Below are 24,731 nucleotides of genomic sequence, written 5' to 3'. Positions count from 1 at the left end.
AGGAACGGGAAAAAACCAACAATTAACACATAACAGTCACTATTACGACTGCACTTGAACGCCTCATGGCACGAGGCGAACAACTGAGCTGAAAGGAGACAGGACGTGGATGTTATTGCTCTGTGCATTATAAGAACAAATAAGTAGGTTTAATGACTATTTTGTGAATTAATAGTGTTTCTATTTGATTTATATTGGTGTTCCAAGCTATATTGGTGACAATATGAGTGGGGGTTCTCCCGAAAAATGAGGCTTTATCGTTGTCTGTATCTGTTTAGCATAATGCTTTGTCATGCTAACCTTTCCCCTTGGTATTAAATTCATATGCAGATTTAAACCACAGCCACCGTAAATGGACCAAAAGTGACGCCCAAATTCACCCCATTCAAACGGAAGGATTCCAATATCAGACTGGAACAAAAGTAGGATTATTTGTGAAACTTTCTCAAAAATGTCACCATGCTAAATATACATCTGACACGGAAGTACTATCAAATGAATAAACCAATTAATTATGTTGGATACTTCAAGTTAATGAGGATAAAAAGGTGACTTTTTTGCTTCTAAAGGAGAGAAGCATAAAAAACAAACTTTCTTTCGGATACATGAACACCACATGACCTTTGTCTATTATTTTGATTCTTATTGAAAGTAGACCTAGCCGCTATTGTGCTGAAGGTCCCCACCTAGTGATCAGTTGATGAGCAGGGCGTTGACGTGTAAACCGATCCAGCTTCTCAGCTCCTCAGGGGAGGCTGAAAGAGAAAGGGCGGCCTATTTGGGCATAAAGAAAAACGTCCAGCGTGGAGCTCCTCACATCTTTCAGGTGAGGCTGACCTGATGGAGCATCTCCAGGTGTTCATGGCGCTGCTCGCCCTCGCCACCGCCCAGAACGTCACACACAGGTGGAGAAGCCATGGACTTAGTCAGCATGAAAGCATGTTTCTCATGATGTTCCTGCGCTTGTTTCAGCTCTCAGGATCATCCATCTTACCTGCTGCTGGCTCCTACCTACCTTCAAGAAGCTCGTCCAACATCCTTGTCCATGACCATCTTGATTCCTACTCCCGTCCTGGTGTCTGCTCACATCCTTCATGACACCCATGTGGTGGCCTCAGAGTCCGTCACAGTGGAAGGAGGTACTCAGCTTGGTGTTTCTCACAAAGAAACATTTAAAGTGCAACTCTGATTCCAACTCTTTGGTTGAAGGTTCCACTCGGCTCCTGACTCTTTCACCTGTGAGTGTCTTCCACCGTGATAACACTTTGACTGCACGAACATCGTGCAACTTCATCATCATGCAAACATCTGAGCTGTCCGCCCCTGCAGGTCAACATCAGCGAGTCCAGTTACCAGCAGCCCTACATCCTGGAGGTCACAGGTTACGTGGACGGCACGCAGGTTTTGTACAACAGCACACATCTGTACTTTCAGCAGAAAGATCTCTGCACCACCTTCATCAAGACAGACAAGGTCAACTACTATCCGGGTGAGGCGGTCCGCATCAGGACTGTGTCCGTTCATACCGACGGGAAGGCCTGTGGCAGCTCCGTGGACATCGTGGTCAAGGTGAGCCTGATCATGATGCATAATCAGCTTCACGGGAAGATACTAACGCCGATCCTGTCCAGGACCCGCGAGGGAACCTGCTCAGGCAGTGGCAATCTGTGGAGGCGGTCCTGGGGGTGGTCTCCAGAGAGTTCCGTCTGTCTGAGAAGCCGCCGCTGGGCCAGTGGACCATCTGCGCGCTGGTGGACGTGAGTGTGAGAGGTCTCACTCGGTCACCGATCCGCTGACTTTTCCAAACATCCAAAGATTCCCTTTTCTCCGCAGGGGGCCACCGTCTACAGAAACATCCATGTGCTTGATCACGGTACGTGCACGCTCCTCCTGCTAACGTCTATGGTGTTGTGCGGTCTAAATGTGTGTACTTGCAGAGACGCCAAAGTTCCTGGTGCTGCTGGATGTTCCTTCCATGATACATCACGAGGACACGCTGCAGGGCGCCGTCACGGCAAAGTCACCAATCTTCATCACTCTCCAGCCTTCCTCCTCATGTCACCCCCATGCTAAACACGGCTGCTTGTGTCCTGGCAGGTACATGTCCGGGCGGCCCGTGAAAGGACACGCCAACATCACCTTGATGCATCGCTCCCACGGATATCAAGATGCTTATGATCAACTCACACAGGTGCCTGGCACACGCACACCCACATGGGACTATGGGATATCTTCAAGTAGCTAAAGTATGACAACCTAAATACAACACTGGTATACGCTGTGGTATTGTATCATATAGTATGATGTTTTATTGTGTAGTACAGCATAGTATCATATGGTATATCAGATTTTCTAGTATGGTAAAGCATAATGTAGCATGGTATACTATAGTATGATATTGCATGGTATGGCGAAGTAAGTATAAAATTGTATGGTATGGAATTGTATAATATAGTATGTCTTAAGATAGTATAGTACAGTATGGTATAGTGTAGCAAGGTATATTTGTGTATAGTGTGGTATGATATAACATGGTATAGTATGGTATATAGTGGTGTGAAACAGTGCTTTTCCTCAGCCAGTCCTGAAGCAGCAAAACGGCCCCAGACCATCACACTACCACCACCATATTTTACTTTCAGTATGATGTTCTTATAGTATAGTGAGGTATAGTTGAGTATAGTGTGGTATGATATAGCATGGTATATAATGGTGTGAAAAAGTGTTTTTCCTCGGCTACAATTTGTAGAACCCAAGGGTTGGAGAACCCGGGTCGGTTTCAGCTTGAGGTCACCAACAGATGGCCAAACATTTTGCTAGACATCAGAATTCATACTTCCATTGATCAAAGCAAGTGTTCCAGGTCCTGAAGCAGCAAAACGGCCCCAGATCATCACACTACCACCACCATATTTTACTTTAAGTATGATGTTCTTATAGTATAGCAAGGTATATATGAGTATAGTGTGGTATGATATAGTATGGTATATAATGGTGTGAAAAAGTGTTTTTCTTCAGCCACAATGATCCAAAACACACCAGCAAGTCCACATGTGGACTTTTTTGTAGTTATGTAGAACCCAAGGGTTGGAGAACCTGGGTCGGTTTCAGCTTGAGGTTACCAACAAATGGCCGTACATTTTGCTAGACATCAGAATTCATGCTCTCATTGATCACAGCAAGTCTTCCAGGTCCTGAAGCAGCAAAACGGCCCCAGACCATCACACTACCGCCACCATATTTTACTTTCAGTATGATGTTCTTATAGTATAGCAAGGTATATTTGAGTATAGTGTGGTATGATATAGCATGGTAAATAATGGTGTGAAAACGTGTTTTTCCTCAGCCACAATGATCCAAAACACAGCAGTCTACCTCTGGACTTGCTGGTGTGTTGCAGAACCCAAGGGTTGGAGAACCCAGGTCGGTTTAAGCTTGAGGTCACCAACAGATGGCCGGACATTTTGCTAGACATCAGAATTCATGCTTTCATTGATCACAGCAAGTCTTCCAGGTCCTGAAGCAACAAAATGGCCCCAGACCATCACACTACTACCACCATATTTTACTTTTAGTATGATGTTCTTTGTCTCAAATGCAACGTTACTTTTATGCAAAATTGCATTTTGTGTTTACTAGTTGTGTAGTCATTGACTAATATTTACGTTTTTTTTGATGGTCTGAAGCATTTAAATTAGGAAGGGGGCGAAGACTTCATCACACCACTGTATCATGATATATAAAGTATGGTACACCACAGTACAATGTGGTATACTATGGTATTGAATTTTGTATTGGTGTTCTTGTACTGTGTAGTACGGTATGGTACTGTATAGAACGGTATGGTATACGGCAGTAGTATACTTTGATGAAGGAGCGTTTGTGTTTGTGTTCCAGATCGATGGCAGCGCTGACTTCAAGTTTGTGCTTCCTAACTTTCATCCCGGGATCAGTAGATCTTCCTACAGTGGAAGCTACATGGAGGAAGAATCCCTGAAGATCACAGTCAACGTGACTGATCATGTGACAGGTGCTCCAGCCTTGCAAACCTTCTGACGGACCTTTGTCTCATTTTGTCTCCCGTCCTCATCAGGTGTGACCCATGGGGCCAGCGCCAAGGTGTACGTGTCCATGCAGAGGTACAAGCTGTCCTTCAGCGGTTATCCAAAAGTACTGAAGCCATCCATGAGCTTTACAGCCAAAGTAAGACACCCCCCCCCTCATCTTCATGTTTTGTCCATCACGTTGGAGACACACTGTCTCATGCTTGCTTACATTCTAGGTGCAAATATACAAGTACAACTATGAGCCCTTGTCCATGGAGGACCTCCAAAAGACACTCATGGTGTCCGTGATGCAGTACCGGGCGTGGAACATGGACGCTGGGGACCAGTTGGTTCCCAGAATGCATCCACATGATTATATGGAGCAGACGTCCTCCCAGGACATAGACTTTACCATCCCCGAGGACGGTGTGGTGGTCCTCAACTTCCTGCTCAAGAACGACACAACAAGTCTGACCATCGATGTAAGTGGCGCCCACTCCCACGCCACCCGTCCCCGCCGGGCTCTTTGTGTCACTGCCTACTGACTAACTTGGCATTTGACCTTCAGGCGTCCCTGGAGGACAGCCACAATATGCTCCGGCTGGACACCTACTACAAGTCCCCCAGTCGGTCCTACGTCCAGATCCATAAATACTCAGACAGCGCTGAGGTAATAGATCTAGAAGCTAGATCTAGAACAGATCTAGAAGCTAGATCTAGAACAGATCTAGAAGCTTCCACCAGAGGATGTTTGAAGGCTCTCCCCAATCCTTTAGGTGGGTTCCCCCTTCATGCTGCACGTGGACAGCAGCTTCCCGCTGATGGGGGGCATTCACTACGTGGTAGGTTTCTTCATAACCCCTCCCTGGAACACTCGCTCTACTGCAGTTGACCACCAGGTGGGGCAACCAGGTCTGACAACGTACAGTGTGTTTGGGACTTCCTGGCCAGGTCAAGTCCAGAGGTCGGATTATTTCTGCTGGGAAGAGTTCTCCTCACCTCACGCTGACACCGGAGTCCTCCTGGGCGCCGATGGTGGCCATCGTTGTCTTCTCGGTGAGACCAGACGGCGAGGTGGTCAACGACATGGTCCGGCTGCACATCACTCCATATCTACCCAACCAGGTGGGCTGGCAAGACGTCTGTGGACGTCCGCAAGGCGGCGCTGATGCTGTCACCGACGGGTTCTTCTCAGGTGTCTCTGAAATGGAGCGAACCAAAGACCAGACCCGGCAGCGAGGTCACGCTCACGGTGTCCGTAGAAGAACCTGGATCTTTGGTTGGGATCTTGGTGCAGGACAAGGCAACAGAGTGGGCGGGGCCATACTATGACATGACAAAGGTGAGGGCGGGGCTGTTTGTCTTCCCGTCCTATTTAAGTCCGTCCATGAAACTCTATCCTTGGACACGCCCGGGATGTTGATCTTTGTTTTGTCTTCTGTGTCTTTGGCAGGACCATGACTATGGCGCCTCCATGGAGACCTATTATCCTGACGCCCTGAAGATGGGAGATCCGTTCTCTGTCTTTATGGTCCCTGCACGCCTTTTTGTCTCTTTGTGTCTCTGCAGTCTTCAATTTCAAACACGCCTGCAATGTGTGTGATCAAAAGTGTTGGGACACCCCCAGGGAGTCACAAAGTGAAGACAAAGTGTCTTTGCAGCAAGAACATGCAAGACGTGGCTCTTCCTCAAAGTTGGAAACACACTACTGTCCCAATACTTTTGCTCATGTCGTGTATCATGTCAGTCTGGTCACAACATTAGGTACACGTGTCACCGTTGTATGGAGGACGTACCTGATGGTGTCCACAGGTGTCTTCTCTGTCCAATGTTCTCCATGTGTTCTTCCAGTTGTGTCACTTGCTTGTTTTGACCGACTCTACGCTCCACGCTTACCATCCTGGGCTGGAGGACCATGCAGGTAATGATCTTGAGAAGGTCAAGGAGACGAGGACCATGTGATCCTGGTGTGGCTCGTCTTCTTCAACAGGTGAGGAGGACTACTCCATGTTCAGCATGGACTCCGAGTACCACAGTGGACAAGAGTGGGAGCCTCCAGAGATCGGGAGTTCTCCGGAGACGTGGATCTGGATGGAGACATCCACAGGGTGAGACAGCTTGCATCACGGAGACGATCGGATCTTCTCATGACGAGGATGTTCTCTCAGCGAGTCCCGGTCGGCGGACATCACAGTGACGGTTCCTGACAGCATCACCACATGGACCGCCGTCGCCTTCGTCATGTCGCAGAACCTCGGCCTCGGCATCACCGAGCGGCCCGCGCAGGTGTGAAGGTCACGACCCCGATTGGCACTCCATGACGCCTCAGTCCAACGACGCCTTTGTGTCATGTGACCTCCTCCAGCTGACTGTCTACAAGGAGTTCTTCCTGTCCTTGAACCTGCCACCCGCCATCATCAGAGGGGAGGAGCTTCTGCTGGAGGTCGTCCTCTACAACAACCTCTATCAGGACCTGCAGGTGGAAGTCGTGGTGACACGAGGGGTGAGGGGGGGCGGGGCGAGGGCGTGTCAACATGTCAGTTGTGTGTCATCCCCCTTCAGCTGATGGTCGTGGTCGCTCAGAGTGAAACCTTTGAGTTCATCTTCCCGGACGGCGAGCAGCTCGCCATGCCGGGCGTGAGGCGGGTGTCCTTGGCCGGGAAGAGCGCCACCTCCGTCCTCGTTCCCATTAGGCCGCTGGTCCTGGGCGAGATCCCCATCTTGGTGAAGGCCAGCTCGTCTGTGGCGTCCGACACTTTCCGAGGGAAAGTCCTGGTCAAGGTGGGGTGGAGATGACTCGGCAAAATGAAACATCTGTCCTCCATTTTGTGTGTGTGTGTGTGTGTAGCCTGAAGGCATTGAGCAAACGTTCTCCACTTCGAGGCTGTTGGACGTTCCACCAATGCAGTCGGAAGCGTTGACGTTCACGTTCCCTGACGGCGTGGTGCCAGGAAGCGAGACAGCCTGGCTGACGCTGGTCGGTACGTAAAGACGCAAGACTAATCCCGCTCTGCAGGTGGCGGCGTAGAACGCACTGACTGGTTTCCACGGCAACACAGGCGACATCCTGGGCCCGTCCATCAGCGGTCTGGACTCTCTGATCCAGATGCCGTACGGATGCGGGGAACAGAACATGATCCACTTTGCTCCAAACATCTACGTCCTCCAGTACCTAAGCGCCAGCGGGCAGGCCGAGCAGGAAATGACGGACCGTGCCGTGGCGTACATGATGACAGGTGATCCTTGGCGGACATCTTTGTAGCGTTTCAACAAGGAACGCCGGCTGAGGTTTGTGTCCTCAGGTTATGAGCGAGAGCTGTCCTACCAGCGAGCAGATGGCTCCTTCAGCGCCTTCGGAGAGCAGGACTCATCAGGAAGCACGTGGTGAGTGGAAGCCGGCCGAGACGGAGGAAACAATCATGGCGGACGTGAGACAGAGACGCTGCGCTCTGTCCAGGCTGTCCGCCTTCGTCCTGAGATGTTTCCTTCAGTCGCGCCCGTTCATCAGCATAGAAGAACACGTGCTGTACGCCGTTGCCGCCTGGCTGGGAAACCAGCAGGGGGCGGACGGCGTCTACGAGGAGCCCGGACGCGTCATCCACACGGAGCTCCAAGGAGGTCTGGACGGGCCCGTCTCCCTCACGGCCTACGTCCTTATCGCCCTGCTGGAGGACCCGAACATCAAGGTGAGACCTTGACCTTAATGGTCGTGCTGGTCACCATAATGGGTTCTGGTCTTTCTCCGTCAGGCCCAGTACGCCTCCCAGGTGTCGGCAGCGCTGATGTTCTTGGAGACACATCTGGTTCTGGGCGTGTCCAGTAACTACAGCCTCAGCCTGCTCGCCTACGCCTTGGCGCTAGACGGCAGCGCCAACGCCCACGTGGCGCTGGATGAGCTGATGGGACGAGCTGACATGACAGGTGAGTCCGTGTTAGCCTAGCTTAGCATCACCAGGTCACTGACCAGACGCCTTCAGATGGCGTGCCGAGGTGGACGTCACCTGGCAGCGGCCTGGCGGAGTCATGGCAGCCTCGCACGGCCGATATCGAGATGGCGTCCTACGTGCTGCTGAGTCTGCACATGACGGACCGCCTGGCCGAGGGCGTCGGCCTGGTGAAGTGGCTCGGCCGCCAACGCAACCCTGGCGGGGGATTCGGGAGCACTCAGGTGAAGGTCCAGACGTTGAGTGACGTTCCCAGCGAGGAACGGGTCTGATGTCAGCTGTCGTGCGTCAGGACACGGTGGTGGCGCTCCAGGCTTTGTCCGTGTCCGCAGTCCATCTCGACCGTGACGTCAACCTCACCGTCAGCGTCAACGGCGCCGTCTTCCACATCCACCAGAACAACCGCATGCTCCAGCAGAAGCAGCAGGTACTCCTCCTCGCCGCGTCCTCTTCCTGTTCCTCATCACGGCGACTTCCTCTTCTTCGCTTGTCCCTCAGGTGGACGTACAGGACACGCTCAACCTGGCGCTGTCGGCGGAGGGTCACGGCCTCGCCTTCCTTCAGGTAGCAAACATCAGCGGTCAAGTGGGTTCACGTGAAGGAAGTTGTTTTTAATGGCGCCGAGATAAGCTCCGCCCACCTAACAAGGACATGTCCTTGGATTGGAAGGTTAACTTCATTCATAAAAAAACATATAAACAGGAAGTAAGAGTCCTCCTCCTCCTTGTGGTCAGCTCAACGTCTTCTACAACGTGAGGGCGGAGGAGGTGATGCGACGAAGACGAGACCCCAGCGAGCACGAAGCGTTTGACGTGCGTGTGCGCCTCTTTGACGAGCGCACAAACCCACGTGCGCACCTGGAGGTGTGCTGCAGGTGTGTGAGCCAGCGTCAGCGATGCGAAGCGAGGTAAAGGTTGTCATGACGATGTCATGTGACGTCACTGCAGCCTTTGGAGTGGGCGGGGCCTGAACGCCACAGGCATGTCCATCATGGAGGTCGGTCTGCTGAGCGGCTTCAGCATCCCGCCGGACGCCGTCCGCCTGGACCGCGTCATCAAGAAGGTGGAGACGCAAGCGGGGAAGGTCATCCTCTACCTGGACTCGGTGAGTTCACGTCAAGACGGCGGCGACAGGAGACGTTCCCGTGTAGCGGTGACAGAAAACGTGCACGTGTGCGTGCAGGTGACAACGGAGAAGATGTGCGTGATGATCCCGTTCTTGGTGGACGTGAAGGTGGCCCGGGTTCGCCAAGCGTCGGTGCTGGTCTATGATTACTACGAGCCACGTGAGTCGCCGTCACGCCCCTCGAGCACTTCCCGCTTCCTGATGCTGACCTTTGAACCCTCACACAGGCCGCAAGTCGGTGAGGATGTACGAGTCAAGATGGCGACAGGAAGTGACCTCATGCTCCTTCTGCGGTGACGACTGTCGCCTGTGCACTGACGACTGGCCTGAGGTCAGCGCCGCCGCACGCTTTAGAGTCCGCCCCCTTCACGCCCTCTTCCTCCTCCTCTTCCTCCTCACACTGCTGTGATGTCACCTCATCTTCATCATCATCATCATTTATTTTGTGTGTGTCTGATCGATCAATCAATGGGATTTGTTGTCTTGAGTTTTGGAAGTTCTTTCCTCGGCCAGCAGGCGGCAGCCTCGGCCAACCTTTCAATGACGTCACTAAGGTTCAGTGCTCTTTAGTCGCCATGACTACCAATGAATTACAAATATGTGCGTACATCGCTGCCAATAAAATTCATGAATGATTAGTACTATTGATGAGTACTATTAATAGCATTAAGTTAACCGTATGTGTTGTACTTGTTGTATTGTTTTGTGTGGCTAGTAGTATTAGCAGTATAATTGGTTGTATTGTTAGTAAGTAATATCACCAGTATGGGTAATGTTCGTATTATTATAAGTATAGTAGTAGTATAAGTGGAATATTTCACAGCTTGGCGAAAGCGATGATCACGCCGTCCACTAGGGGGAGCTAGTGTAGGACGGTGTTGGTCCTAAGGTGTCTGTGACAAGGACCAGGACAAATCCAACGAGTGCCAAGGTGAGCGAGACGAGCGTCCAGCTTCGGTTTTACTCGTCACATCGGTACCGACTTCCTACACTCGCTCGTTTTTCAGGGATTACGGATTGCGTCCACTTTGTGTCTGCGTGTGAGGACATGCGAGCACTAAGAGGCCTTGTCTCATGTGATGGACGAGCTGACCTACTTGACTCATCTTTGAGACGCCGAAAGGTCAGGACTGGGGGACTGCAGGTCAAAACAAACGTTTGATGCCTTCCAGTACAGCTCGAGGACAACTATTTCAAAGTACGCTCCACGCGTCTCGCTGACATGTTGACATCTTGCTGATGGTACTTCATGTCCCATCCGTCCTCACCAGGATGACAAGAACGTCTGGACCACGAAGCCTTGATTACACCCTGAATATCAGCATGTGCACGCACGCCACGGAATGATGTCCCAAATATCGCCTTGTCCCACATTCACCTCCTGCCCCAACTTGTCCACAGGGTCAAAGGTCATGGACTTCTAGCACCGTCTTTAAGCAGCCAGAGTCCTCAGCAGGACATGTAGTGGACACTTCCTGCTGTGGGACGAGTGATGGCGAGGACGTTCCTGCTGGCCCACCCACATTCCTCAGCACTGATGTGACGTTCCAGCAGGAAGCTCACCCCTATCACGTGACCTCATGACGCCATTTAAGGCCACCATGAAGGCCGGTGCGTGGGCCCGCTCACACACACACGTAGACACACGTACACACACACGCGTACACACGGGGTAGTTTTCAGTAGTTTTATTGAAAAATGCCTCTTGTGTGAGAAATAAATAAGAACGTGCATTTGGCAACAAAATGCATCCTAACGAGGTGACGGCTGATTACAGGACAGAAATAGAAAAAGCTGCGTTTAATGAACCTGCGCTGATACAAAAGCAAATATGTTACAACCCCCCCGTGCCCACTAATCAATATTCACACACGCTTTGAAGAAGAAGACGGCGTCTTATGATGTTAGCCTGTCGGACGCCTTCCTCGCCAGCGACCTCTTCCGGCGCCGCTCCTGGGATGACTGGCCTCCCTCGGGGACCGGGACCGCCCGTGCGTCGGGAGCGGATGGGTAGCGGCCTGCTCGGAGAGAGCACGCCGCCCGCTTCAACAAAGAGGACTTTCTCAGGGGGCCGGTGTTAGTAGGCGGGAGGGGCGGGGCCACTGCAGCTCATTTGCATGTATCCGTGTTAGTCAACAAAGTGTCTTTCACTTTATTGGGCAGCGACTGGCGACTGGCGACCCGCTCATGGGGATTCTAACCGCTGGCCATCACACGCCATCGCATGCATGATGAGATTAGATTAGATTAGATTAGATATGATTATAAGACTGATGGCAAGCAGCAGGTTGCTAGGCAACAAAGCAAGTAGAGTTTGTTTCCACAGTTAGTATTTCCCGTTGTTGTTGTTGTCGTCCGCATGCTCCTCCTCCTTCTTTGGTCTCCACGATGCAAACGTTAGTATCGATCCTGGTTCTGGTTCTTGGTGTTTGGCGGCAAACTTTGTTAAAGCCTCCTTCAAACGGCTCCACGGCGCACGAGCGAGCGTTTCAGGAAGTCAGTGAAAGCGGCACAGGCGGCAAACAAACGACTACGCGGAACCTGGAAGGACGACACGTGTCAACACAACAAACCGGGACTCGGGTCCTCGCCTTCTCACGCATGCACGCCGACGCATGCACGCCGGCGTCCGCCGCCCGCACACCGGCGTCCGACGCCCGCACACCGGCGTCCGATGCCCGCACACCGGCGTCCGACGCCCGCACACCGGCGTCCGACGCCCGCACACCGGCGTCCGATGCCCGAACAGCCATCATTCTTCATCCATGCTGACCTCATTATACCTCATAACCAATACTAGCATCATTATACCTCATAACCAATACTAACCTCATTATACCTCATCATGAATACTAGCCTCATTATACCTCGACCAATACTAGCATCATTATACCTCATAACCAATACTAGCCTCATTATACGTACCTCATAACGAATACTAGCCTCATTATACCTCATCATGAATACTAGCCTCATTATACCTCATAACGAATACTAGCCTCATTATACCTCATAACGAATACTAGCCTCATTATACCTCATAACGAATACTAGCCTCATTATACCTCATAACGAATACTAGCCTCATTATACCTCATCATGAATACTAGCCTCATTATACCTCATAACGAATACTAGCCTCATAACGAATACTAGCCTCATTATACCTCATCATGAATACTAGCCTCATTATACCTCATCACGAATACTAACCTCATTATACCTCATAACGAATACTAGCCTCATTATACCTCATAACGAATACTAACCTCATTATACTCCATAACGAATATTAGCATCATTATACCTCATAACGAATACTAACTTCATTATACCTCATCATGAATACTAGCCTCCTTATACCTCATAACGAATACTAACTTCATTATACCTCATCATGAATACTAGCCTCATTATACCTCATAACAAATACTAGCCTCATACCTCATAACGAATACTAACCTCATTATACTTCATAACGAATATTAGCATCATTATACCTCATAACGAATACTAACTTCATTATACCTCATCATGAATACTAGCCTCATTATACCTCATAACAAATACTAGCCTCATTATACCTCATAACGAATACTAGCCTCATAACGAATACTAGTCTCACTATACCTCATCATGAATACTGGCCTCATTATACCTCATAGTACTCCATTATCAATGCCCATCTCATAATGTTCCGTCATCAATAGCTCATAATACTTCATCATCAATACCAACTTCATAATACTCCATCAATACTATTTTCATAATACTCCATTGTCGATGCCCACCTCAGAATGTTATGGCATCATTAACATCAACCTCATAATACTCCATCATCAATACTAACTTCATAATACTCCATTAACACTAACCTCATAATGCTCCATAATACTCCATCAATAGTAACCTCATAATACTCCATCATTAATACTAACTACATAATACTTTATCATCAATACTAACTTTATAGTACTCCATCATCAATACTAACCTCATAATACTCCATCATCAGCTTTCTTCAGCATATTCGTGGTACATGTGTAGTAGTATACAGTACTCGATGTACATCATGCACGCGTGATGAGCATTAAAAAGCGTTAGCATCATGTGCTGCGCGTGCTAGACTAACAATCTTTAGGCGCTAGTGATGTAGCGCTCGTCCTTGGCGATGCCAACAGGAAGTGACGTACCTACGTATCCTTGGCCGTTGTAAGGAATACCGACACACTGGGAAGAGTCGCAGTAGCCCGCAGGTCCGGGTGGGCCGCGGACGCCGGCATAACCGGGACGACCGGGAGGACCACGTGGTCCTGTGGAGCCTGATGGTCCTGGAGGTCCTGTCCTACTTTCTCCTGGTGGACCTGGTGGGACAAACATGATGGACAGATGGACGCCATATTGTGAGTGACAAACACGACAAAGGAAAAAGCAAGCAATGTGATGAAGATAAGGACAAGGAGCCAACATGGCCGCCCATCGGGGGTGAAGTCAATTGGAGGTTGAAACGTACCAGCGGGCCCCCTGGGGCCTTTCTGTCCCACTCCTCCTAAGCCTCGCTCGCCCTTCTCTCCCGCCGGCCCTGAAGGCAACACCCACACACCAACGATGACTCAGCATTTTTGGCGTGGCGACACCATGTGATCTTGAAGCTCCAGCAGGACGTCCTACCTGCTTCTCCGGCCTGACCCGGTAAGCCTGGATTTCCAGGGAAGCCATTCCTTCCGGCGGGTCCCACTTCTCCACGCGGTCCGGTTCTGCCAGGGGGTCCGGGCGGGCCGGGGGGGCCCGGGTTGTTGTTGCGGTGAATGCCGGTAGGGATCTGGTTGAGTAGGTTGTTGACGCGGTTCATCTGGGCTGCAGCGGGACACATCGGGTCGGGTGAAGTCGGGATCGGACCACCAAGATGGAGAAGACTTACCGTTGACGAGCTGCTCGCAAACCTGCCTGGCGATGGAGCGCATCATGTTCTGAGGGGCAAAGTCACCCTGTGGAGCACAAAATCCAGAAGGTGAAGGTCCAATCTAGCGTTAATGGCCGTCATCGGTACCGCTTCCTGTTCTACCCACTCGCTCTCCCTTGTCTCCCTTCGGACCCACGGAACCCTGAAAGCACAAACACAAAGACTCAGTCCACCGGAACTCTCAATCAGACCTGATAGCCAACACTCACAGCAGGTCCAGGAGCTCCGGTGTTTCCTGGTTTCCCTTCTGGCCCTGGCGCTCCTGGAGATCCCGGGGGTCCCTGCAAGGAAAGTCCAATGAGAGCAAAAAGCAGGACCAGTTCTAGCAATTCTGTTTAGAGTATGGTGGTCCTGATGACAGAACTCTTACTCTGCCATGGTTTGCTTTTGCTGACTAAGACAAGTTGGAGAGTCTTACCATGGGCCCAGCAGGTCCTCTGGGTCCGACAAGTCCGTCCTTTCCTTGGGGGCCCTGAAGACCAGAAGAGGACAAGTCAGCTGATCATGTTCAAACCTTAATACGTCAGCCAGTAAAGGCAACCTACCCTCACTCCGGCTGGGCCGATGGGTCCAATAGGCCCGCGAGGTCCTGGTGAGCCCTGCAGTCACACACACACACACACACACACACACACACACAGTAAATCTTCCTCCACGAGAAAGTAATTTTTTATTGAGGTTCCGGTCGTTAGGCGCTGCATTCACTGGAAGGAAATGTATTCCACATCCTTTTATTGGCCATTAGGAAAAAATGATGTACAGTATACAAGCCCCACCCACACAAGCCACACCTTGCTGGAGGTCAAAGGTTAGCAATGAAAGGTTAGCAAACACGGCCCCAGTCTGCATACTGGTTCTTGTCAGTCCCGGCCAGCCCAGACCGTCCTGCCACATGATTATATATTTGATGTATGATAGGTTCCGCCCAGGCAGACCACCCTCAACCTTCCAGAACCCTCGCTAGCTGAAACCGCATCTGGAGCAAAAAAGCCAAATTCACCAGAACCTTACCTTTTGTCCAGGTAGGCCCGAGTCACCGGGTTCTCCTTTGGGTCCAGGACGGCCCTGAAGAAAAAAACACAAATTCATCCCCACAGCAGAGAGAGATGTCTCACTGTGTACAATCTTTCCCATGTCGTTTTGTAAACATGTTGATTAGCACGCTTTCAGCTAACAGGAAGACATCACTGACATGAGTCTAAACGCTTCCAAAATAAAAGACAAAGAATGTTTGATTTATTAGCTGGAATCATCCATGACGTAAAGGAAGGCTTTTTACCACTCAGCTCATAATCCCTGCTCATCCTGGATTTACTGTATCTGTGTGTGTGTGTGTGTGTGTGAGAGTACTCACAGCCTCTCCTGGTATTGAGCGTCCACTGGGTCCTTGTGGGCCGGGCAGGCCCATGGGTCCAGGTGCTCCGATGTCTCCATGTGGGCCCACTGGTCCCTGTGAAAGAAGTGAAAGTTCAAATGAGGGGCAGTAAATTTAAAAACATCAACTCCTCCCCAATCGTAGCTCCACAATATTTGAAAGGTAGAAATGTACACAAATCAAATAAGACACGCATACAATACTAAATCATATCAAATAGTGACAACATTGAGAATAAAAATATATATTTAATGTCTATTTCTGATAACATTGCCCCCCCCGTTCCACTACTCACACCCCACTGCTGAACTCTTCCCCCATCACTTCATTGCACTACTGTACATATTGCTGTTATTATATCTTGTCACATTCATACTGTTCATTTATAACCTGTATAATCTGCAATAGCCATACTATAGTCATTTATATCCCTGTATATATCCACACTGTATCATAGTCACTTCATTGCACTACTGTACATATTACTGTTATTATATCTTGTCACATTCATATACGTATATATACATTTATATCCCTGTATATATCCACACTGTATCATAGTCACTTCATTGCACTACTGTACATATTACTGTTATTATATCTTGTCACATTCATATATATATACACATTTATATCCCTGTATATATCCACACTGTTTCATAGTCATAGCCTGTTATAGTTTGTACACATATCTGTCTATTTACAGCTCCATTCTATTTCTTCATTTATTTACTAATAATGTATTTATAAATTTGCACTTCTGGTTGGATGTGAACTGCATTTTGTTGCCCTGTACCAGTGACATGAGCAATAACAAAGTTGAATGTAATCTAATCTAATCTAAACATCATCACTAACAAACAAAAAACAACAAATAGTACACACAAATAAATGACAATCTTTATCATCATTATTACCACCAATCATCAGCCATCATTACCACTAATATTAATAATAACTGCTTCCCATTATTCATTCATTCTATACATACATTTATGTCATAGTTGATCTAAAGTTGTGAGTATTAAGGAACTTACCGGAGAACCGAGCTCTCCTCTTTCACCGCGTGGTCCTTTGCTTCCAGGTGCACCCTGAGCAGGAAGAGGAAGGTGCTGATGTCAGCATGAGGTCTGGTCATGTGACAATATGACAGCGAAGAAGCACTAAAAAGAAAGCATGCGGTGCGGTTGCCATGACAACCTGGCCGTCTTTTATGTTTATTTGCTGTGCATTTTCCATCATCCAATCTTGACATAAAATGTCCGCCACAATGGCGTCCACCTGATGGTGGTGTGTGTGTCGTCATGGCGACCGCTTTCAGCAGCGATGAGGTGCGTGTGCTGCTTCTTACCACTGGTCCCTGAGGTCCAGGAGGGCCGTTGCTGGTCGTGGTGCACGTGCACGCGTTGGGCAGCGACGGACACTTGGTCTCGTCTCTCTGATGGACAAAGGACAAGAGGAGACGTGGGAAAGTGTGGTGAGGAGGAAGAGGAGGAAGAGGACCCCGGGGGATAGCCAGGAGGCGTCAGGCTGACAAAGTCCAGACTGTCAAAGCTACAAATGTTCCTCTCAGCGCACAAAGCTACGGATGATCTACACGCTGTAGCTCTACGTCGCATGACTAATGAGTAAAAGGTGTGCGTGTGCGCGTCACATGGAGTGTTTATTTGTCTGACTTTGTGACACAGGCGGTGCTGATTGGCCTTGGAGAGCAGCTGCGCTCGTCAGGAAGCTTTTTAACGAGACACGTTGCTGCGCTTTGAAGGCCGTGAACTTTGCGCGCACGCACTTTGAGCCAAAGCAGGTGTAACGCGCACGGCGTCCCAGGTGAAACAAGAAAGACAAGTACTTGGACGTGTTTGTTGCGCAACGGTCGCCGTGGTTACTGACCAGGGATGGAAGGTCGCAGCATCGGTCCCTGCTGGTCCACGCCAACGTGCACACAATATCAAACATCTGCAGCTGGAACTGCAGAGACGGGAAAAAGAAAAAGATGCACGTCTCTGACACATCCTTCATCACCAACAAAGAAGGAAATCCAAACTTTACGACTTTCATTTGCACGACAAAAGACTTTATCTGCAGTTGTGGAAAAACTCTCTCAGCGCCACACTCCATCTTTCCTTTTAATATCTGACGAGTGGCTGAGAGAAAATGTTCTCCTTCTGTTCCAGCTTCACACACATTGAGATAGTCCAAAGTTCTAGAAGGCTTCTGTCACTAAGCACAGTAAAATGATCTGCTACAATACAAGCAGGGGCTGCAATTCATAATAAGAGATGAATAATAAAACATTTTGCTTGGCGGTCAAAAGTTTGGACACTTACACTTGCTGACTCTCCTCGGGAGCCGATGGACTTAGACATTTTTCCCAAGACTTGGTAGCCGTCTTTGGACATGCTTCCTGCAGCTTTGATGGGCTTCTCGGCCACGGTTTGACAGTCCACGTTGAGTTTGACGTCCGTGGAGGAAACCAGGATGTGCAGCTTGAGATGAAGAAGAGATACAAACATTAGATTTTTTTTATTTTTAATTTTGGAATCATCACTGTTCTAACTGAGTGGACCACTGCCTCCCTTCAAAAATAAAGCATTTATTTTTTACTCTTGCATTAGCAATATTAGTATTTATGTCTGTACAGAATAAGTCATCATTTTAACGCTATAATAATAATAATACATTTTACTTGTATAGCGCTTTTCAAGATACTCAAAAACACTTTACAGAAAAATGAAGTTGAATAAAGCAAGTAAACAGAATAGAAGACACACCAAAATACAGCATTCATTGGTTAATACACAGTTAAAACATGAGTAAAAGCGGGGCAGGGCACAGCAAAGCATGCTGGGAAATGCCTAATCTGCCCATTCCACAGCTGCCTGTTCTTGTGTTAATGTAAAATACTGCAGCTTTTGCCCGGCCATTGATAGAAGTATGAAGAGGTGGTTGATCAATAATAACTTTATTGAAACAAACAACTACGCCAACAGCCATAGTCCCATATCTGTATATTAGAAAAATGACATCTCAAGCAGGAATGATCAGACTCCTCCACGCCGATGTAAAAACATGTCCAGGCGGGTGGGGGGTAATGTCCAGTTCGACCCACAATGTCAAGTGGACTTTGAGTTTTGGCCCCCACTTTGACACTCCTGGTTTAACCAGCCCAAAGCCCCCCCAAAAGCCTCCCTGCCGCTCCATCATCACCATCATCATCAGGCTCACTGAAGCCACAGGGGACACGGCTCCATCATCCTTGTCATGATGTTATGATGTCACTAAGCTACGTCATGCGGCAAGTTGGAAGCCGTGCAGAGTACAGAAAGACGTGTATAAAGAATTCCCACAGACACTACATTGCTTTCCAGAAAGAAACGGACCATGTGTTGAGCGAGAAGAAGAGTGGTGCCAAGCTCTTCAGTCCACCTGGCAACATACAGATGCAGGCTGCAGCTTTATGACCCAGCCTGACTTCTGACCCGCGTGTGGAGGGAAGGGTGGGGGTGGGGGTGTGGGGGGTCATGCATGCGTGTGAAGCCAGCACATCTGAAGCAAACATGTGCAGGACTTGGTCCAAGACATCCATGAAGAAGTGCATGTGAAGAAGCCAGGTTTAGACGCCTTGTGAGTCTATAAGCGCTCATTTCCACGTCTAGTCTGACATTTTCATTCCTCGGCCGCCTCAGCAACCAGAAGGAAAGATTCCGATAAAAGACGACAACCAAGATGGATCGTGTCTGAGGGGGCGGCGGGTCATCATCATCATCTAAATCACTGACATCCTCCATTGTTATTACAAATTGTTAAAACTCCAGGAGCCCCCCCATCCCCTCCCCAACCCCTCCATTGGCAGCCCTGCAGCATGCAGCAGCACGCTGGGAGGCTCAACCACAAGAATTCCCAAATGTGCTACCAGAAGCGAGCAAGCGAATATGAGGCAGGCGTGTGGGGGAGAGGCTCCCCCTTCCTCCCTGCTGGTGCTGCTGGGCTCCTATGATGTCATTGTTTTACTGCAATAGCACTGACCCAATATTTTCCAGGCGAGGCCGCCAGCAGGGACCGCGGGGCCTACGAGTCGACCCTAATTGTGCGGGAAAAGCAGCGGGCTGGAATGTTTGAGGATTGTTGACCATCAGAGGGAATATTTGACTCCATCAGGAACCATCTCTCTGCAGTGCGGACATGTATGCTAACAAAGAAGTTTCCAACCGGCAGCCACCATCGATTCCATTCATGGAATGTCAGGCATCATTACATAATCCCAGCGTAAGGTTCTGCTGAGACCATCAAGAAACTTCTGTTAGCTTTGGGAGTCAGCGGGGGATGTGTTGTGTTATGGACTTGCTTCTAGCCCATCTTTTCCAAGTCCCAGTGACTTCTGGGTGGGATGGTGTTCATTACGGTGCTCACCTTGTGAAAGCTTCCATGGAAGATCTGCTTGACCTGAGGTTCATCGAAGGTCACCCGCTGGATCTCCCCGCGTTCGTCCTTGTTGTAAAAGGACACGGTCTGTCTGGCGGCTGAGGACACCGGGAAAAAAATACTGAGTTCCGGAGTCACAACAAGCTCCTCGAAGCATTGATTGGCCAATCAGAGAGCTGCATCACAATCAGTAAATCTAATAAACATGTTACTTTTCATTCAAAGCTCACATGGAATAAAACAGCTACACATTGGATTTATTCTGGTGGCCCACCAGAACCTCTAATGGACTCCAATGGTGTCATGTTCAAGGTTAATGGAGCTAAGAAAACATTTCTGTCTTTAGAGCGGAGTTGGCCAAAATCCTCCCCTAAAGATGAAATGAAGCATCAAGAAGAGGATGAGGCCCACTTTGAAGAGAGAAACAGTGGAAGGAGATATTACGCTAAGAATAATAATCCTAATTATTGTCATATATTTCACATATCTTAACCGACATGGTGGTTTTAACGCATTTAATAAAATTACCATCATTATATCCAAGTGGCCCCCGCGTTCTTTAATCTTTCTACATGTGTGCAAAATGTTTGGATACCTCTGGTTTCGAGGAACTGGTCCAAGCTGTCAGCCAAGAACCAAAACCACTGACTTCCCAAAACCGGGCCTTATAGCTTTCAGGAAACTTGTCCTAAGAGGTTTCCCAGGGAGCCCAAAGTGGCCCCGCTTTTCCCACCGAGGACCGCATACGCTCAGGTCCATAAATATTGGGACATCAACGCAATGCTTTTGCACTTCCGAAAACCAATCAGTGACCAATTGATCAGAGCACCACTACTAATATGTAATTATGTATTTCATTAATAACCAATTCTTGTGTTTTTACAATCTAATCTATTAAAAAATTGTTGGCACCAGGCCACATCTTGGACACCCCTGCTTTAACGGTTGCAATGTTGTGGTGGAGTCATGTTTATATTTATGTATAAAAACATATACGTATATATATTTATATTTACAGTCAATGGTGACTCCGGTCTCTGGTTTGTGATCCGAACTGGACACCTGCCAGATGTCGAAGGCCTCAGTCGGTGAGTCGGGTAGGAGGCGGAACATGAGAATGATGGTGTAGACATGAGGAAGGCCTTCAGGGTGCACGTCTCTGTCACCAGAAGACATGTTGCATGATTACAAAGACGCTTTACTGCCCATGCAAAGGCAACATTCCACGTGTGTTCCAAGTTCTGGTCGGTCGTCTTCTCTCAGCATCATGAGCTCAGTCACTCAAAGCAGAATCACATATTTTGGACACAAGCCGCTTCTAGCTTGTGCGCCTTTCTTTGCTAACAAACAGGAAGTCACTCACGTGCTGGGCATTGCCAGGAAAGCGTTTTTGTGGAGTCTGTAGGATGTGAAGCTGTTGAAGGATCCAGGCTCCATGGAGACGCCTCTCACCTGAGCGTAGGTTTTCTCCGTCAGGTTGAAAGTCTCCAACATCCTGAAACCTGTCCCATAACAAGTCATGATAGTTTGTCTCCTCCAGCAGGAGGACACACATCATTGGGGTCTGGTCTACTCACCAGGAGACACAAAGCCGTTGACGAAGATCAGCGGACACGCTGCACGACAAAAAAACAACATGAAAGGACGTCCTCCTTCCACTTCCTGTCCACTCTCACCCTGAGGAACACTTACTGGATGTGGCCGTTTCACAAATGAAGGTGATCAGGTTCTCCTTGATGGTGTCAAAAGCATCAAAGTCATCCACAACAAAGACGTGTCTCTCGCTGGGCTTGCTGCTGATCTCCTGCAGCTCCACAAAGTCCACATCAGCCACGCCGATGGCAAAGACGCTGTAACCTGGGAGACGAGGTGAAAAGAAAACACTCTCATGTCCTTCAGCGGACAACAGAAGACTACAATGATGAAGACACGTGAAGATTTTTCTTCAAATGTTTTACTGCTGTATGAGGCCCAGGGAGTTTGAACACAACTTTAGCAAAGTGCTTACCTGCGTGTTGCAGCTTGGCAGCGCTCTTCTTCACTTCATCCTGAGAACGTCCATCTGTGATGACCACCACCACCTTGGGGACGTTCCTCCTCATGCCGTTCTCCACAGAGAAGGCCTTTTCATACGTGTGCTTCAGAGCCACTCCTGACAAGCACAGCGTATTTATGCATGTGTGTGCGAGTGTGTGTGGGTGAGTGTGTGAGAGACTGACCCGTTTTGGTGTTTCCTCCTCTGTAGCGGATGTGATGAGGTGCCAACATGGCGACACCTTTGTCTTGGTACGCGTTCAACTTGAACTCTGTCTTTGCGTCGTCGCTGTACTGCACGAATGACACCTGGATGCAAAGTGACATCATCGTCTTAAAAAAAAACTAGTACAAACTAGTGCAAAAATAACAGTAGGATGACCAAAACATTACACACAGCAAGCACAGCAAATCTTCTTCTTAAAGCAGGGTTATCCAAAGTGTGGCTCAGGTGCCATTTTCTGCCTGCAGCTTGTTTTTTATGGACAAAACCGCCCCCTGTTTTTATGCCACAGCTTATTATACATCATATAAAAACTTATTTCCCTGCTATTCAACCTATGCATACCATTTGACTGACAGCTCACAGGAACCAATAGATCTGTTTTGACTGCTGTGACACAAGAGCCGATGGACTTGCAAGAGTACCAACAAGTACCAGCCCCTCTTCTGACATGTGTAGTTCAGTCCAGTTGCATGGAGGAAAGGAGAGCATGGACTGTGCGTCAATACCACATCCACTTTGTGCCTTTGAAGGTTTTTTTCTGTCTTATTTGACCAAAAACCGTAACAAAACTCTTGAAAAACAAGATAGAGACTCAGGAAGCGATGGAGTGAGTGAAGGCTTTGATCAAGAGTCTCAATTTGCACACATCTGGAACGCCTCATCCGAACTTTGGAAATACTTTAGTGAAATACTCAGTGTGGTATCACGTCATAATTGACATGGCATTACGTACGGACTCCAGCTATGGCCAAGCCGTACAGTATATGATGTCTTAGTACATATACAGGGCTTGGTTTTACCCCGTTTAAAAAATGACAGAGGATTCTTCTACTACCTGTTGGTCTTCATTGTGGACCGGCGGTGACACAAACCTGCATCCCAGCGGGGCCGATGACGTCAAAGGCTCCGATCATGCTGGAGACGAAATTCACAACTTTGGTGAAGCTCTCCTCGCCGATACTCCACGAGCCGTCGATGAGGAACACCAAGTCTGCTTTGGCACCTTTGCACACTGTGGCAGGAGAACAAACCATGAGGAGCTTTATAGGCCACCGGTACCAGTCCACCATCAATGTGTTCACGAAGAAAGCAAGGGACTGTGTTTCTGTCACGGTTAGTGCTCCATTGGGTCACACAGCTTTGCATGGCATGGACTTCTTTTTACAACAGCAGCGTTTTTAGGGGCCTGTTCCCTTCGTGAACCAGCGCCACATGTGGCAGCCATTAATGTGCTGGCACGGGCTCGGCCTAGAAGGACCTGGCACTCGGAGCCAAGTCACGGCCAAAAGGCTTCTTGTGGAATTTTCAATCTCGGCCGAGCCTGAATGAAAAGACCTGATCCATTCAGACCAAATGTTCACTTCCTGACGGCGCTCATCAAGTCACATGATTCAAATGCCTTCACACATCAGCCGTCAGTCACGTGAAGGCAACACGGCCATCCTCAACTAAACAAAACCTCTTCATAACACAAACACATGGAGAACATGTGAATGGCAATAAGTGACGCCTACCTGCCCATGATGGGGGTATGGTGGGCGGGGGGCTTGGGGTAGGCGGGAGCGTAGGTGCGGGCGTTGGCTTGACCACTGCAACAAACATGGAGGCTGTCAGCAGCATATTTGGATGAGCTCATGTTGTGGATGGGTGCTGGACACAAACACTCACAGGTTCTCTCTCTGGCGCTGACGCCGGGGCCTTCCAGGTTGGGAGTCTGGACAAAGACGGTGGCGGTGTAGAGGGCGTCGGGAGAAAGTCCATCAAAACAGTACTGGGGAAGGCCGGCTGGGATGGTGATCTCGTGTTGACCTCGACTGGACGCTGTGAGCGAAGCAGAAGGTGATAAAGGAATGGACTTACACTTTGGAAGTTACTGTCAACTTGCACGTGGGCTAAGTGTCTGTCAACGTGTTGTTGTTGGCTGGTTTGTTTAACCGCTTATGCCCAAAGTACCCCATGGGGGCTTTGCTGTGTAAATAATAAATGATAATATAAAAATGCAATAAATTCCAGTGCGTCATTTCTCTACTTAAAGCTTTCTAACTTTGCTCTGGTTTGTTTGATTAGAAACAGGATTCAAAGTCTTAATTCCAATTTCATTTTTAAGAGCCAAAATTCCATATTCACAGCATCAATACAGCGTTTCCCATAATTTCCATTATATATGTTGGCCCACAACAGATTAATTTGGACCGCCACAAATATATTTTCCGCCACCTGTTCGTATAACGTGACTGTTCTGCCAGAGGGGATCAATGTTGCCAATTTTGCTAATTTGTCCTATAGTTAGCGAGAAAGTACTAAGATACTCTTGTTAAAAAATAAAACCTAGTAAACAAATCTAGTGAAAAGACTTTTGGCAATTCAACATGAAACCTGCAGCGGCCGCCTCTGTAAAACACAATAGAAAGTACGGACAGAATAAGACTTCATTTGTCACTCATGCTTGGCAGAGGCGTCATGGCCTCCTCCCCCACAAATAGATTGCAGTCCTGTGGGGAAAGACATGAAAGTCTCACTTGACTGTGATAGCAACACTTGCAGATGTCATTTCCAGGCAACATGGCCAGAGAGGTTGAAACTAAGTGTGCCGTGG

General features: G+C 48.7%; 2 protein-coding genes across 3 annotated transcripts in view; one reads left to right on the top strand and one right to left on the bottom strand.

Moving 5' to 3' along the window:
- Positions 1 to 439: 439 nt before the first annotated feature.
- cd109 (CD109 molecule) lies at positions 440 to 9,746 on the top strand. Its single transcript, XM_078794679.1, has 33 exons — positions 440 to 905; positions 973 to 1,139; positions 1,210 to 1,238; positions 1,330 to 1,569; positions 1,632 to 1,757; positions 1,834 to 1,873; positions 1,938 to 2,019; positions 2,098 to 2,191; positions 3,898 to 4,030; positions 4,094 to 4,203; positions 4,283 to 4,528; positions 4,615 to 4,716; positions 4,823 to 4,888; positions 4,998 to 5,171; positions 5,242 to 5,388; positions 5,500 to 5,643; positions 5,859 to 5,967; positions 6,037 to 6,154; positions 6,215 to 6,332; positions 6,412 to 6,525; positions 6,609 to 6,827; positions 6,895 to 7,027; positions 7,106 to 7,282; positions 7,349 to 7,430; positions 7,504 to 7,732; positions 7,796 to 7,967; positions 8,024 to 8,214; positions 8,283 to 8,417; positions 8,489 to 8,554; positions 8,725 to 8,864; positions 8,938 to 9,094; positions 9,173 to 9,275; positions 9,343 to 9,746. The coding sequence occupies exons 1-33, from the start codon at positions 841 to 843 to the stop codon at positions 9,522 to 9,524; spliced, it is 4,410 nt and encodes a 1,469-aa protein (XP_078650805.1). The 5' UTR covers positions 440 to 840; the 3' UTR covers positions 9,525 to 9,746.
- Positions 9,747 to 10,796: 1,050 nt separating this feature from the next.
- col12a1b (collagen, type XII, alpha 1b) overlaps positions 10,797 to 24,731 on the bottom strand; it is a 50,315-nt gene continuing 36,380 nt past the window's right edge. For both annotated transcript variants that reach the window (XM_078794591.1, XM_078794592.1), the window contains 25 exons: positions 23,804 to 23,956; positions 23,650 to 23,724; positions 23,008 to 23,147; positions 22,095 to 22,218; positions 21,884 to 22,027; positions 21,568 to 21,732; positions 21,453 to 21,491; positions 21,239 to 21,377; positions 20,892 to 21,034; positions 19,864 to 19,973; positions 17,781 to 17,939; positions 17,344 to 17,421; positions 16,805 to 16,891; positions 16,491 to 16,544; positions 15,433 to 15,528; positions 15,090 to 15,143; positions 14,624 to 14,677; positions 14,497 to 14,550; positions 14,288 to 14,359; positions 14,185 to 14,220; positions 14,037 to 14,103; positions 13,787 to 13,972; positions 13,629 to 13,697; positions 13,309 to 13,479; positions 10,797 to 11,133 (listed from right to left, as the gene is read on the bottom strand). In XM_078794591.1, the coding sequence (XP_078650717.1) occupies positions 11,012 to 11,133; positions 13,309 to 13,479; positions 13,629 to 13,697; positions 13,787 to 13,972; positions 14,037 to 14,103; positions 14,185 to 14,220; positions 14,288 to 14,359; positions 14,497 to 14,550; positions 14,624 to 14,677; positions 15,090 to 15,143; positions 15,433 to 15,528; positions 16,491 to 16,544; positions 16,805 to 16,891; positions 17,344 to 17,421; positions 17,781 to 17,939; positions 19,864 to 19,973; positions 20,892 to 21,034; positions 21,239 to 21,377; positions 21,453 to 21,491; positions 21,568 to 21,732; positions 21,884 to 22,027; positions 22,095 to 22,218; positions 23,008 to 23,147; positions 23,650 to 23,724; positions 23,804 to 23,956 (2,591 nt within the window). In that variant the 3' untranslated portion in view covers positions 10,797 to 11,011. The remainder of the gene's footprint in view (positions 11,134 to 13,308; positions 13,480 to 13,628; positions 13,698 to 13,786; positions 13,973 to 14,036; positions 14,104 to 14,184; positions 14,221 to 14,287; positions 14,360 to 14,496; positions 14,551 to 14,623; positions 14,678 to 15,089; positions 15,144 to 15,432; positions 15,529 to 16,490; positions 16,545 to 16,804; positions 16,892 to 17,343; positions 17,422 to 17,780; positions 17,940 to 19,863; positions 19,974 to 20,891; positions 21,035 to 21,238; positions 21,378 to 21,452; positions 21,492 to 21,567; positions 21,733 to 21,883; positions 22,028 to 22,094; positions 22,219 to 23,007; positions 23,148 to 23,649; positions 23,725 to 23,803; positions 23,957 to 24,731) is intronic.

This window comes from Doryrhamphus excisus, linkage group LG11 (assembly GCF_037039965.1).
Source record: "Doryrhamphus excisus strain RoL-2023G ecotype Guam linkage group LG11, RoL_Dexc_Guam_v1.1, whole genome shotgun sequence".
Taxonomy (NCBI): domain Eukaryota; kingdom Metazoa; phylum Chordata; class Actinopteri; order Syngnathiformes; family Syngnathidae; genus Doryrhamphus; species Doryrhamphus excisus.
This window is presented reverse-complemented; position numbering and strand designations above follow the sequence as displayed.

Excerpts from the sequence above, each read along its gene's own strand:
- cd109 (XM_078794679.1), top strand. The coding sequence starts at position 841 with ATGGAGCATCTCCAGGTGTTCATGGCGCTGCTCGCCCTCGCCACCGCC. Across the intron at positions 4,717-4,822 it reads AATACTCAGACAGCGCTGAG|GTGGGTTCCCCCTTCATGCT; the intron begins GTAATAGATCTA and ends CCAATCCTTTAG. Across the intron at positions 6,155-6,214 it reads TGGATGGAGACATCCACAGG|CGAGTCCCGGTCGGCGGACA; the intron begins GTGAGACAGCTT and ends ATGTTCTCTCAG.